The 13,510-nt window shown below is 45.7% G+C and overlaps 1 protein-coding gene across 7 annotated transcripts in view; it reads left to right on the top strand.

Moving 5' to 3' along the window:
- Nucleotides 1–13,510, top strand: part of RFX2 (regulatory factor X2) — a 56,139-nt gene that overhangs the window by 2,868 nt on the left and 39,761 nt on the right. The window contains exons 1-2 of one of the 7 annotated variants that reach the window (XM_021378510.1): nucleotides 7,344–8,026; nucleotides 8,130–8,199. The exons of 2 other annotated variants lie outside the window; for them this stretch is intronic. In XM_021378510.1, coding sequence (XP_021234185.1) covers nucleotides 8,142–8,199 — 58 coding nt within the window. In that variant the 5' untranslated portion in view covers nucleotides 7,344–8,026; nucleotides 8,130–8,141. Of the gene's footprint in view, nucleotides 1–7,343; nucleotides 8,200–13,510 lie in introns of those variants that run through there. 4 more of the 7 variants (XM_021378509.1, XM_021378512.1, XM_021378516.1 and 1 more) reach the window with 4 other exon arrangements.

Raw genomic sequence — 13,510 nt, 5'->3', positions numbered from 1 at the left:
CTAAAAGTCAGCCCCGCACTCATTGCCATTCCTATACCTTTTGTGACAAAACGTCCTCAGAGCTGACATCAATTTAAAGCCTCAGTCAGCGCAGCTTTTCCTGGCTCCATCAAAGTGAAATAGATGGCGCCAGTCATTGTCTTTAAATAGTCTCATACTTGTAACACCTCGGAGCATTGACAGCTGTTAAGCTGAATCAGAACACGATTTTGCTTTTAATACAGGCCTATAAACAAAGCCGATTTAATGCATCTTAGCATATTTCCCCCGTTCTGTTTTAATGCTCTCAATCTAAGTGCATCCTGCAGCGTGCACAGTCACAGAACAGGGAGGGCAGTGCTGATTCAACAGGCTTATCTTACAGCCGCCTGCTCAGCCAAAGTTTCTGCTGGAGGCGGCCGAGTTATATTTAAACCAGTTTCCCCCCTTCCCTCCCATGAAACAAATGCCAGCACCGCTAACGCCAGACACCAACCAGCTGCAGCCTGACCTGTGGGCCCGAGCACCGTGTGTGCAGCCCCGAGGTGTGGGGTTGTGTTTCTCCTGTCTGAAACGCTCGTGGGCTTTCTTTCTATGCTCCGTGCTCCGAGAGGAGGTGGTTTGATTTGTTTGTGCTGGCAGTGCTTTATTCCTGTGTTCAAACATTCACAAATCCACCTTATTGTCTAAGAATGCGCTGGCTTGCTTGTGGTAGGCTGTCCCTGTCTAAGTAACGTGTGAACTAAACATGCCATAAATACATAAGTAGATAAGAAAAATGTATTCAGCACAAGCCACATACCTCTTAATACATTGAACAAAGAAGAATTCTTTAGTAAGGATACTACCTACCAAAGAGGAATCCTTTAGTAAGAATGCTACCTACAAATGATCACTTTTCATAGCCCAGAAAGCATGGAGACATGTCAATGCACATTGTTACACTGTTTCCAAATAAACAGAAAAAAAACAACCAGCGCCTTCAGCTTTGGGCAAGGTTTTTTTTATGAATGATAGCTGTGTTTTTGATACAGTGTACACAATGCAGCTGACTTGTTAAAACAGTATTTGGTTAGTGTAGACATGTAACTTCATGCCCTTGACTGAAAGTCTTCCTCACCCAGTGTGATCCAGCTTGCTTGTCACGCCGGGTATAGGCAGCATCCATCCCACTCTGCATTCACAGGGGGAATTCTGAAGTGCACGAGAAGCAAGCCTCTTCCCAAAGAGAACTTTATGAACTGCTTTGGTTTTATTAGCCTGATGTTATACAGGACTTAAGAGCTGTAGAAGTGCCAGATGAAGGCATTTGAAAAGTAGTTTGAAGGCAATTGCTGAGTGTGCTTTTCCTCTAAATGAGATTTCTATTAGAAAATTAAGAGTTTCTTTTTCTGAGTTTAACAAATGCTGAAGAAGTCTCAGTGTAGGACAAATGCATCCTAGAGACAAAGCTTTGAAGGAAATTGGCAACTGAATGTTGCAGTTGCTTTCAAAGAAAGAGGGGTCACTGGATGCTGTGCCAGTGATGACTGTATAAAGCAAATACAACACAGAGTCAGCTTCTTTGTTTTCTTGTCACAAATCAATACTCTGCTGGAGGAAATCCTCAACAAGAAGGAGACATTGCATTGACTGGACCTGTACCCTGTGCTGGTGCACCACGTTGTCCATCAGTGTGCACTGCAACAATCCAGGCTCCACTGCTTCATCTGTTTGAGATGGTTCTTCTCCGAGTTCACATGCAGAACAAATGACAACACGTGGCTGTGTATGCTGTGTCTTCTGTGGCTCAGCAGCTTCTCACCCTATCTTCTTCGGGGTGTTTAGACTCCCCAAAGCCTCTAATCATTACAAAGAGAATACAGGTTGGTAGGAATTCCTGGAGGGGAGGATGCCTGAAGACTTCACCCCTTTTAGGGTGGAGCAGGGCAACTGCTGGGTAGTCAAAGCCTGAAGCACAGCGAGAGCAGGAGGCACAAGTGCTGCTGTGTGTGCTGCTGACCCCAAGGTGCATACAGCAGCAGCTCTGCGTGGGCTTTTCTGATGAAGGAACATCAGGGGAAGGAGAGAAAAAGACCAAAAAAACAAGTGCAAGTGGAATGATTATAAGCAAGCAGCCTTCTAAGTGCCAGCTGGTTAGTTGTTTTTAGACTATTCCTTAGTATTAGCCTAAGATCCCATTGCCACCATGACAACCCTGCAACAATTCTGGATAATTTTTGGCTGTCCACATACAGCTGGTCAAACATTCAACTTGTTTGGGGGAATGTATTAGTTATCTCATTGCTTCTAAGCCCTACTGAGTGTGGGATGCTGGGAGTTCAGTGGGTTTTAGAAGAACCCTCCTGCTGACAGGTAACATCCTTAACGTGGTAGGAAAGGCAGCATTTTAGTAACACTCTGTAAGTGCTGTAACCTCAGTGCTCCATGCAAGGATATCTTTCTTCTTTCTCTCCCCTCCCCCAAGCTGTCTTGGAAGGCACAGTCAGAAACCAATCTGAAATCCTTCTCTGGGCTGTGATACGTGGGGGTAGATGTGAGTAAGTGTGTATGGACTAGTTCTTCTTTATAGGCAGTCTGTGCATTGAAATAAAACATTTTATGTGGTGTTTATTCCTACACCCTCTTCCCCCTGAAGAAGATGAAATGTGGATCTTCTCAGATATTCATTACTTTAACTGACCAATCACAGGAGGAAATATTTCTTTACAGATCATGAGAGCAATAATGGCTTCTGGTCACCAAGCTAATCTTCACAGCTTACCTCTTCCTAGCAAATATTTGTTCTCTACAACACGATAGATACTCACTATTATTCAGAAGACTTGCACCCACTGGAGAAGTGAAGTATCTCTCACCCAGGTCCTAAAACCCTTGAAGAAAGAGCAGCTTGCCAGCAGGCTGCCTGTTCCTCACAGCTGTTTGAACTCAAGAGTGCAGATTTCTGTGTGTTAATTATCTTCTCCAAAACTGTGAATGCAAAACTCATCCTTCACGTTTTACTTACCAGCTCTGGTGCATTCGCCTGCTGAGGCTGCTGGCCTGCAGCCCCTGTCCTGAGCTGGCTGTTGTAAAGTAACGGCTGTTCCTGCTCGTGGTTTGGTCTCGAGGTCTGGTGCTGTAGATGTTTTCCTTGTAGGAGAAACACCTCCTATGATAGTTTATGTGGGATTGCTCCCAGCACCCTGACTGGAAGACGTTTACCAGCTGGGAGCCTCAGCAGGCAGTTAGATGATTGGGACTTCTGTTTGCAGCACTGATTAATTCACATATTTACACTTCAGAGTATTGTCTTGTGTGCTGTGACCATTAGATAACGGCTGCTTCAAATTATACTGGAGCACCAAAAATGCTTTTTGATATCTGGTTTGGACATTTTCCTTCTTCCCAATCTAGATGCTGGTTAGAATGTAAAAATCTCAACACTTATGTAAAAATACTCAACACTTCTGTAGCATGTAATAAACTGCGTGCTCCTAGAGGTTTATCTGGATACTGAAAATTTGTGTCATTCCCATATTTAACCTGGCTCGAGGTGGAGGAACTGAGTAGAAGTAGCTTCTTCCAGACTTATTCTCCAGTATCAGTTAAAAACCATTCATGTTTGAGCTGTTACAGGGCCGGGAACCCCGGCGTAATCTGAGAACAGTTCTCCAAGCTCTGTGCAGAAGTACAGCGGGACTGGTCTCTGCCCCAAGGAGTTTACACTGGAAGGCCGAGGAAGGATTGCCTTATAACCAGGATGGGGGTTAATGATTTCATGCTGGCAGCGTGCTTTGCCGTCCCAGCAACCTCCCTGCAGTCCCTGTCCAAGACATTCCAGTGCTGTGCCTCATCCACTGCCTGCTGCGTAATCCTCCGGATTGTTGGGGGAACGGCTGTAGCCACAGCCTTCGGTTACCAGGGAAAAGCTTGATGTGTCCTCAAGGGCTGGCCTCCAGAACGCGAACGTCTTCGGGCTGGCTCAGCTACAGAGCCCCGCTGGATGCAGATCAGCAAACCTCCCCTTACCTTCAGGGAGGAAATGTGCAGAAGAATGAGCTGTTGTGTTGATGCCTAACACACAAACTGCAAATCCACGTCTTGGAGGTGATTTCGAGGTTCTTCCGTGCCCCACGAGGTCAGAGAATGCTCACTGAGGGCCAGGCAGTGCCTTTCTGTTTGTTCCCACGTTGTCGTGGCTGATTGCAGCAGAGCAGGGGATGCCTCTCAAACACGAGCTGTGGACCAGGTACATTTCTGCTTTTGTTTCATGGATGCAATCACCTGTAAAAACTCAGCGCTCTGTATTGCAGTGCTCAGGAGTTCTTAAGTCCCCTGCTGTTGCCCTGTAGGGAAACATGCTTTGTCTTAAGCTCCATAGGTAGCATGCCATCATAGCTCGTTAGTAAAAAGTGCTAATCATCACTACTTTAATGAGGACCGAAAGGAGAGGTTTTAATATCAAAACATCTGAGGATGTCTGTCAACAGAATCTGTGTGTTAATTCAGACCCGGGGCTATATCTGTCGCTCTCTGAGGAGATGTATGCATCTGTTTGTATACATATTTATATAGATGTTATGATACAGTGTAGTTTCAGGGTATGCCATGCCAAGGGATGCTTCTTCCACGTTTGCCCCCACACCCTGTCCCTGCCTGGTTTCCCTGGGAGCTGTGCCACCTCGGGCTCCCCTGCAGACTACACCAGGAGGCACAGGTTCATCTCTGATCTAGCAGCTCCCGTCTCCTGCTCCAGGCTCTGCATCAAGCAGTACTTCTGAGCCTGTTTGGGAAACCCTGCTTTGATTGCTCCGTGCTTTCATTTCCACATTCCATAAGGGAAAAACTTGATACCTTACACTTGATAACAGAGGGCTGGTGCAGCATGCTGGCTGGTAAAGATGCTGAAAGCATGCTCAGAAACTTGTTCTGGGCCTGCAGAGATGGAGGAAAGGACGGGGCTTAGAAATTCTTTAATTTGAGAGCTGCTTCTGGGGGAAACAGTGCTTGGATGAGGTTTTGCTGAAGTGCCTCGAGCACAGTGATTCTCCAGCCTGTTCTCCAATCCAAGTGAACACACGTGTTGTCAAAAAGTGAACTTTTCAACAAAAATGCTTGGTAGCATGAACTACGGGAGAAGTAAAACGGTTGTTCCGTGTCCTTCTGTTTGCTGATGAGAAACACCAAATAGTTTCAGTGACACTCCCTCTCTTTGCACATTTTAAGAGACAATTTATGTTGTGGATTGAATTTTTCCAGCTGTATTCTAACCTCTTGTCCTTAACACTTGAGCTCTTTTCTTAAGTGCCACAAAATTACTGAATTAATCCATCATACGTTGCAACTCTTATTCGCGTTCCCTGAAGAATTACTTAATACTTTGGTGAAGAGTCTCTTATTATTCTATTATTAAGGAATTTTTGTCATAGCTTTCCTTTTGGCAGCTATTTGGTTGAACTTGCATTCCCATGTTGGACGACAGAACGTTACACAGTGTGAATGCATCTTCTGATTCCTCACTGCTTTCTTCATATATGAGGACTGAATTACATGGCAAACATTGTGCAGTGCTTCTGCTGGAGAAAAGGGAATTGTGTATGGATATATTTTGACTTTGCACTGCTGGCTTATTGCCATCCTGGGCTAATAGTGAACTGAAAGATGGGAAGAACTGATAGCCGGTGGCCTTTATGAAATGTTCATGCCTTTTTCTTTCTATGGAAAAGGTGTTCTTGAAAAACAATTTATGAAAATTAGTAGCTTGTACCAGAAAGTTAAGATAAGGGCTGAGCCTGTTATCTCTTCTCTGGAAGCGTACTTCTCTCCCAAATCAGCAGTAGCATGTGCTGATGAATGGAAAGTGCAGGATCAGTTACAGAAGGTATGCAATAATAGGGTCTCACAATGGCTTAGCAGGACAGGATTTTCGTTCTGCAGTCTGCTCTGCCCTCCACCCCCCGGCAGCCTTACTCAGCTGGACACAGGGAGTGGGCTCTGCAATTCCTTTGGGACAATGGTGTGCTGAAAACCTGCTTTGGAAGGTAAAGTAAACTCTGTACCAATGCCATTTCATGAGTTTATATCAACATTGAGTGTTTATCACTGCAGAAGCACCAACAAAACTCTCTGAGACGCACGTGTGCGCGCTTGCAGGACTGGAGATCAAGGCTGCAAACATGATTTGGTTTTTTGTTCTCTGCAAGTGGATTCAAGCATCACTGCTGTAGCTTTAAGAAAGGCACAATAATGGTTTTGGTGAAATTAACACAAACTGGTTGTGTTTTTTGAACTGTCTCTCTGAAAACATCATGTGAAATGAGAAAAACTGAGCTTTTTCTTTTGGAAGATTGAACCTGGAAATTCAGGCTTAACAAAATCTCCTTTTTTTTGCCTTTGAAACAGGCAGATGGGATCACGTAACATATCATTTGCTAATGTTTATTTTGACTGAAGTCTGATGTCAAGTAGCATCCCAAGCAAATATTTAAGAATAAAATACCATATTGCTGACTTACAACTCTGTTGCTGTTAGTTTAAACTTAAACTAACTATGGTTATAAAATCCCTCGCATTGGCATGGGTTCTGTTACAGAACAGTAATTGTTTGTATATAGTATTTCAAGGCCGTTGTGTTTTCTGCTATTACATTAATGGAAAGCATGTTTTGACATCTTCCCCTTAGCTCATTGACTAAGCTGCCTAGATTTGGAATTCCATCTGGCTTCAGTGAGGGAATTCTTCCCTCTCTTCCCCACCCGAATCCCAATACACAACTGAGCCAGAAAAGGTTAACTGCTTTTTAAGGCAACAAATCATTCTGCTTTTACAATTGGCAGTGCAAGGGCCCTTGCTGGCTACCTGCTGCACTGAGGCTCTCTGGAGGTACTGCAAGCTTTTTTTAAAACCCTTCAACTTGCTTGAAGCACGTTTGTCTTGTAAATACCTTCAGATCATGGCCCATGAGAGACCTATGAGTCAGGGAGTACGAAAGGGTCAAGTAGGGATGCTGTAGAAACCCCAGCCTGATACTTTGAGTAACAGAATAAACTGGTGTTTCATTTGACAGTGCCAAAACCCATCTGTAATGAATGCTCCTCAACCTGTCCTCTCCCCTCCCACCTCTTTTTTTTTCCCTTCTTTGTCTTGTGGGGGATGAATGCTGCAAATAGGAAGTCTACAGTGAGATGAATGTTAGCACATATTTTCTGGTGTTTTTTTTTCCTAAAGAGCGGTTTATAGAATTCAATTAATGAAAGAAAAATCGATGGAGAGCAGAAATGGGTCAATAGCCAAACAATTCCTAATTTGGAAAGGAAAAAAAGGAAACTGCTCAATAGTACTGAAAGCTATGAGTGCTGACTGCTGCCTCTGATGCTTTTTAAGCTGCACAGCTCAGACAGGAGAATCAGGTTGAGGTGATTTAATCAAGCCACCTGTGCAATCTTTCCTATTGAAAAACTCCATTGAAAGCTTAACAGCCCACACAGAAGAGCAGGATCTTGGCTCTTAATGCTTCAGCCTGAGCTCCCTCTTCTTCACTTAATGACAAACCTTTATTGTTCTTTTCAGCAGAGTACAGGAAAAGTTGTTGCTGAGGGCTCGACGTAATTCACTATTTTTCAGCCATGTGCTTTTTGCAAAAAAATGGACGGGGTGGGTGCGTTACTGGATGGCCCTGGAGCACTTCAATCTGCAGCGTTAAACTCGGGCTTCTGAACGCTTTGTCTTCCAGGCAACATCCTTCCACCTTCTTGATTGTTCCAGGCACAAAGCAGCTGCTCCCGCTTTATCCAGCTCTGATACAGAAGTCTCCTAAGTCAGTTGTGGTGTCTGTGAGGGAGGTTGGCCTTGCTTGGAACAATAACAAGTTTTGCTGATCCTTGAACTGTTAACTGGGCTCTGTGTGACTTAGCAAACATCTGGGCAGCCCAGGCAGCTCCACGTTCCTCCAGGACCGGCAGAAGAGCCCCGATTCCTCTCCCCATGGCAATCACATTCAGTTTGAAGATCTAAAAGCTGTGTAGCTTCTGGACAGGGGACGGAGAGCGTGCAGGCAAGGGACCAGGTGGGCACAGGGGAGGGCTGCGTGCCGGCTGCCGCCTGGGTTTGGTGGCAGTGGCACAGCACAGTCCCTCAGCCCCAGCTGAGCATCTCTCCCTATGGAACAGAGCCTCAGCAGGATGTTGCCATTTGAAACGTGGACAAGAATAAGAAGGTGTCCCAACTGCGGTGCTTATGGTCAGTAACTTCCATTTGTCAGCTCGCTCCACCACCACCTGCCATCTCCCAGGAGAAGGCGGTGATGTTTGGGGTATTGCTTCTCACTCTGCCTCTCGTGCTCCTTTGTCAAATGCTGCCTTGTGTACACTATGCTTCTTTGTAAGATGCTGTCGGTATTTTTAACTGAAAAAGTATTCCTAGAAAGCATTTTTCTTCGCTAATGTCACTGCACCTTTCTGCTGGTGTTTGCTGTGCTGATTATTTGGCCTTAGGAGGGTTGTTACTCTGCTCTCGGCAGCTGGCAGCTTTCCTTTTCAGAGGAGATGGATGTGTTTCTTCACCCCTGTATAATTTAGATACTACTGACAGTTTAAGGAATATTATTTCGCGGAGTAACTAAGTCCTTGCATTAGACTGCAAATGAATAAACTCTTCCATATTTCCATCTGCAAATTACAAAGCTGTTGTGTGAAGTTTACTATTATGAAGCCATAGGAGCTCCAATTTAGTTTTCATTTAACCAGTTCATATTGTGGAGGAAGATTTGTATCAAATCTGGCAGCCCTCTCAGTAGATATGTTTCAGAAGTGAAATGATGGCTGATTCTGGTTCCAAATGTGCTGTGGCATTAGGCTGCTTTCTTTATAGAAGGGGGGAAAAAAAGCAATTATTTCTTCTCTTAATTGTGAAATAAGGCGAAGTTGCGTGTAAAGAAATTTGTTTTCATATTTGAAAGCATTTGTCATCCTCAGCTGTAGGCCACTGCCACTGCTTGCAAGTGCATCCCCAGCTCAGGACACGTCACGTAACTTGAAAAACAAACATTTTCTGTCTGGCCTCTATTAAAGGAAAGATTTAACTTGAGAACTTCAGTTAACGTAGTGACATACATCAGTAGGATGCTCTCGGTTGTGGCAGATACTACTTTCTTTGTTTGGAATGAGGAAATGTGAAGGATGACACCGAGCGGTACCCTTGTATCAATCCTGCCTTGGGGCGAGAGCGTAGGGATGCCAACCTGACAACACCCCATGGCTCGGCCTCGTGCATTGCTCACCAGCTCATATTTGTGCTGCAGTGAGGCCTTTGTGGCCCAGAGGAGGGGCAGGGAGCAGGCCCTGCTCTGTGCACGGGTTCCTTTTGCAGCCTGGCTGTGCGTGGATGTGCCAGCTCTGCACCATCCCGGCGTGGGCTCCCCTCCAGCAGTGCCCTGTCCCTAAGCAGTGGCATTCCTCGCATTCCTTCCTGTTTGTATCTCAGCTACACAACATCTAATTACGCTGCTACACAACAGCCAGCCAGCAAATTAACATTATAATGGATCTTAAGGTTTAGTAATTACTCAGAAATGTCACCGGGCTCTGAGAGTGCTGTGCATCCAGCGCAGTGGCAGTGCGCAGTCAGCTCCTGCTTGCCTTGCCCCTGTCTTGCAGGTGAGAACTGCTCATCCGTTCTTGAGATGATGTTGTCGTTGGTGACACCTTCCTTTGCTATAAAGGGTTCTGGTAATCACCATGCAGGAGTGTCACCTAAGTTTTGAACCAGGCTCTCGAGCAGCTGATGTGTCAGCATTGATGTGCAGCAAGGGACAAGCCCTCAGAGGGTGCAGTCCTTGGCGGTGCAGGACCTTGGGCAGTCCTGTGTACACCAAGGCTTCAAACACTGCTGTAAGAGGACAGGGCCCTACTGCACTGCTCAAGCTGGCCTTACACTTGGAGTACTTAAAATATCTGTCACAGCTGGGGAGAAGGCAGTGAAAGTAACACTTCTTTTGGTTCAGGAGCTGCAGTTCTGCAGTTCTGTACTGCCACATTTCTCCTGTGTGTGCACAGGAGGAGGCAGGGAGGAGCTGGGCTAGCAACTGTGGATGGAGGCATGAGCTGGTGTTTGTGCATGGACTTGGGTGATGTCCTAGGCAGGAATGAAAGAAACTTGTACAAAGAACAGGAGGTTTTGTCTTCTACTGCTTGGTTTTTACTAGCTCACTTATTAACATAGCGTATTCCTGCAGTAAAAGTGTTCAGTCATAGTTTACTGCCTTTCAAATATGAGCCACTTACATCTAAATTGCCGTGTCATATGGAAAGTGACTCCCGTGGTACCAGTGTCCTCCAGGAGCAGTTACCCTGTTTTGTTATATCAGTGCTTACTGCTTACTATAAAGCTATATGGTTGACTTGTAGGAATATGCTGCCAAATTTTTTGCAGACCTGAAGTATCTCTGCCGCTTCTACACACTGGCAGCTGCTGTTTTCTTCTGGCCTGTCCCGGCTGCGATGTTTGCACCGCTTCCCTCTGGGCACTAACCTGAACTCAGGCCTTTGGAGTCATGGTGCAGGCAGCACAGAGCAGCATCTCCTCCCCGGGCTGCCTACATCTCCTGGCACAGCAAACTGAGCACTGAGCTCCCAAGGAGGGCACCTGGGGTAGGTGGCTAATGTTGGGCATCGGAAATCCTACACATCCAAAGCACCTGCATCGAAAGCATCTTGCGGGGCTGAGAGACCTGGGGGTCTTCAACTCTTATGTGGCTTTGACCCCGCTTCTAGCTGAGTCTGGCATTTGCTTTGCAGAGAGAAAAGCTCGGGAACTGAGGTTGCTGCCTTTTTATCGAAAGGGGGAAGGAATGAAATAATAGTTAATACTTAATGCATATGAGCAGCACGGCTGCTCGGGTTGCCTAGCAGCCTGGAGCCAAGCAGCACAATGAAAAGGCCTCACTGGGTGAGCCTGCAGCCGGTGGCTCCGTTTGCGGGTGGAATCTGACCCTCACAGCTTTTGGGGAGGGGGAGGAGATGGTGGAATTTGCCACTAATGGATATTTTAGCTCTGGATCATCACTATCTGCCCCCCCCATCTGGTTTTCCTTTTCAGTTTTTCAAGTGTAACTCGGAAAGCTTTAGCCAAAGGGAGGTGTTAAAGTTTTGTGTGGTTTCTGGAGATGGAACGGGCAAAAATCTCTCAAAGCTGTTTTCCTTCTATTTGAGACTGCATCTCCAGCAGTCTGTAGAACATTACCATTTCACGGTCTCTTCAATATACTGCTCAGCACAGGCAGTAAATGCTATATAGACTGGAAATAGCTCCTGCCGTCACACTTAACTCTCCTAGCATTGCTCTCGTTCTTGCAGGAAGAGGATGTGGGTTTCATTTGCTGGAAAGCAAAAAGTAGAAGGATTCTTAGGGAGGATAAAAAAAAAGGGAAGGAGGGAGGGTTCAGGTGGTATTTGATTGTGAATACACTGCCACACAAGGCCAGAAATTCCGTAAAATAAGGGTGCATTAAAGACCACTAGGAGATACAAATGAGGAAGGCTGGCTGTTTAAATAGTGACTTTCTGAAATTGGGTTCTTTGTGCTTTTTCAGTAAAAGTCAGGAAGCTGGAAGCTTCTTCCTGTATGGTGCAGCTCTGTGGGAGTAACAGGACTCCAGCAACTGAGCTGCGAACCCCCACCAGCATCCTCACTTGTGATAAGAGGTGTCAGCTCTCAGTGTTAATGCATTTTCCTCATCCCAGCGGTAACTTTTTAGCATATTAAAGGCAGGAATGAGGGCACTTAGCAGAAAGGAATGGAAGGAGAAAAGTCTTGGACTTAATTTGCCCATCTTAATAAGGAGTAAGAACAGTGGCTCTTTCATGGCTGCGGGTCTTGCATCTGAGCTGATAGGTCTTGGGCTGATGCCAGCAAAGGCATGGCTCGGGTAACTTTGGTAGAAGGATTCTTGGCGTTGAGTGAGACCAGAGGTATCAGGAGGCTGGGAGCAGAGATGTTCCTCTGAGCCAGGAGCATCTGTGGAAGTCCTTTCCTTGGCCAAACGTTGCAGTGATAAAGCATCTTTTAACCGTATTTCATTTTAAATGATATTTCATGCAGCTTGGAGGCTCCAGTGCTGAGGTCTCCCATAGGGCGGTAGGTAGGATAGCGGTAAGGAGTTTGAAGTCACTTCTTTGTGCTCCCACTTCACCTCAAATAGCTGCAAACGGTGTGCTTTTTATTCCTTAGCTAGGGAGGCTCTTCAAGTTCTGGCATTTCTTCGTTTTCAGTTGTCATTTTGAAGGTGCCAGGCTCCTGGCTCTGGCACAGGCCTCTCCTCTCATCACCAAAAATGTTCCAAAATGTTCCCAGGGTTTCCACTTGGAGGGCAGGAGGCCTGTGAGATGGAGGTGCAAGCAGTCAAGTGCTAGAAGACTGGGTGCTTGGGAGGCTGAGGTTAGCAGTAAGTAGTAGTAGTATGTAGTAGTTTGAAAAGCAGATCTTCAAATAAAGAACAGAACTGTTGAAATACCTTATGTAAAATGTACTCAATTCTACGACTTCTTGAAATCCAGCGGTTGAGTGATTTCTGGTTTTCACGGTGTCTGCCTTGGAGAGGTGAGTGCCGTAGTGCAGTTCTGTTGCAGTGCCCTGGAAGACTGTGCCAGCAGTAGATAAATGCCAGAGGAACGTGCTACAAAGGGAGTGCTGAGAGCACCCTGCGCTTGGAAGCCACCAGCTGCAGTGATGAGCCCTGCTGTTAGGCACTGTGAAGGTGAGCTGCTGGGATCCCAGTGCCTAAGCATAGATTTGAAGGTTAAAGGGACAAATCCTGCCCCAATTCTGCTCCTATTGAATTGGCGAGCCTGTGACAGCAGCATGTGGCCTTAATGATGATTAGCAAGCACAGCACAACTTTTATGTTTTGGATTGTACCACTGTGCCCAGGACAATGGCCCATTTCCACCAGCCCAACAGAAGTCAGCCTCTATTCTTTACTTCCACAGAGAGCAAGATCTCACTTAAAATCCTGTGAGATTTTAGAAATCTTTGCTTACGGCTCATTACCTCAAATTTTACTATAAAAGATGGGAAGCAGTTACTTAAAATTAATTTCCCTTGTTCGTGGATTTGGAAGAAAAGATCTTGCTGGTGAGTTTTTCCTCTCCATCAAGCAGAGGACACCCAAGAAAGCGCCCTGCCCCTGAGTGCTGATGTCCCACCTGCAGCCTGGGCTCCCCCAGGCACCACAAGGAAAAGCAAACCTGCTCTAAAGGGATTGAAACCTCTGCTGGGAAATGTTTAGGTATCTAGAAATAAGTGAAAAGAAGTGGGAAAAGGGCTTGTGTTGGGGCTGGTGTCTGTGGTTCTGTGCAGGGCTTCCCTGGGCAGTGAGCAGGAATCGCAGCGTGGTGACTGACTGATGATCGCCCTCTTTAAAAGGGGTTAATAATATTTGGGAAAACAAATTAAAAAAAAAAACAAAAAGGTTTTCAAAAAAGCTCCTTTCCTGGGCATTTCCATTGAAGAGCTCTCAACCCATTTATTCTGTAATAATGATTTAAAAAAAAAA

This window comes from Numida meleagris, chromosome 27, assembly GCF_002078875.1.
Source record: "Numida meleagris isolate 19003 breed g44 Domestic line chromosome 27, NumMel1.0, whole genome shotgun sequence".
NCBI lineage: Eukaryota > Metazoa > Chordata > Aves > Galliformes > Numididae > Numida > Numida meleagris.
The sequence above is the reverse complement of the archived record's forward strand: the minus strand, read 5'-3'. Positions and strand labels throughout refer to the sequence as shown.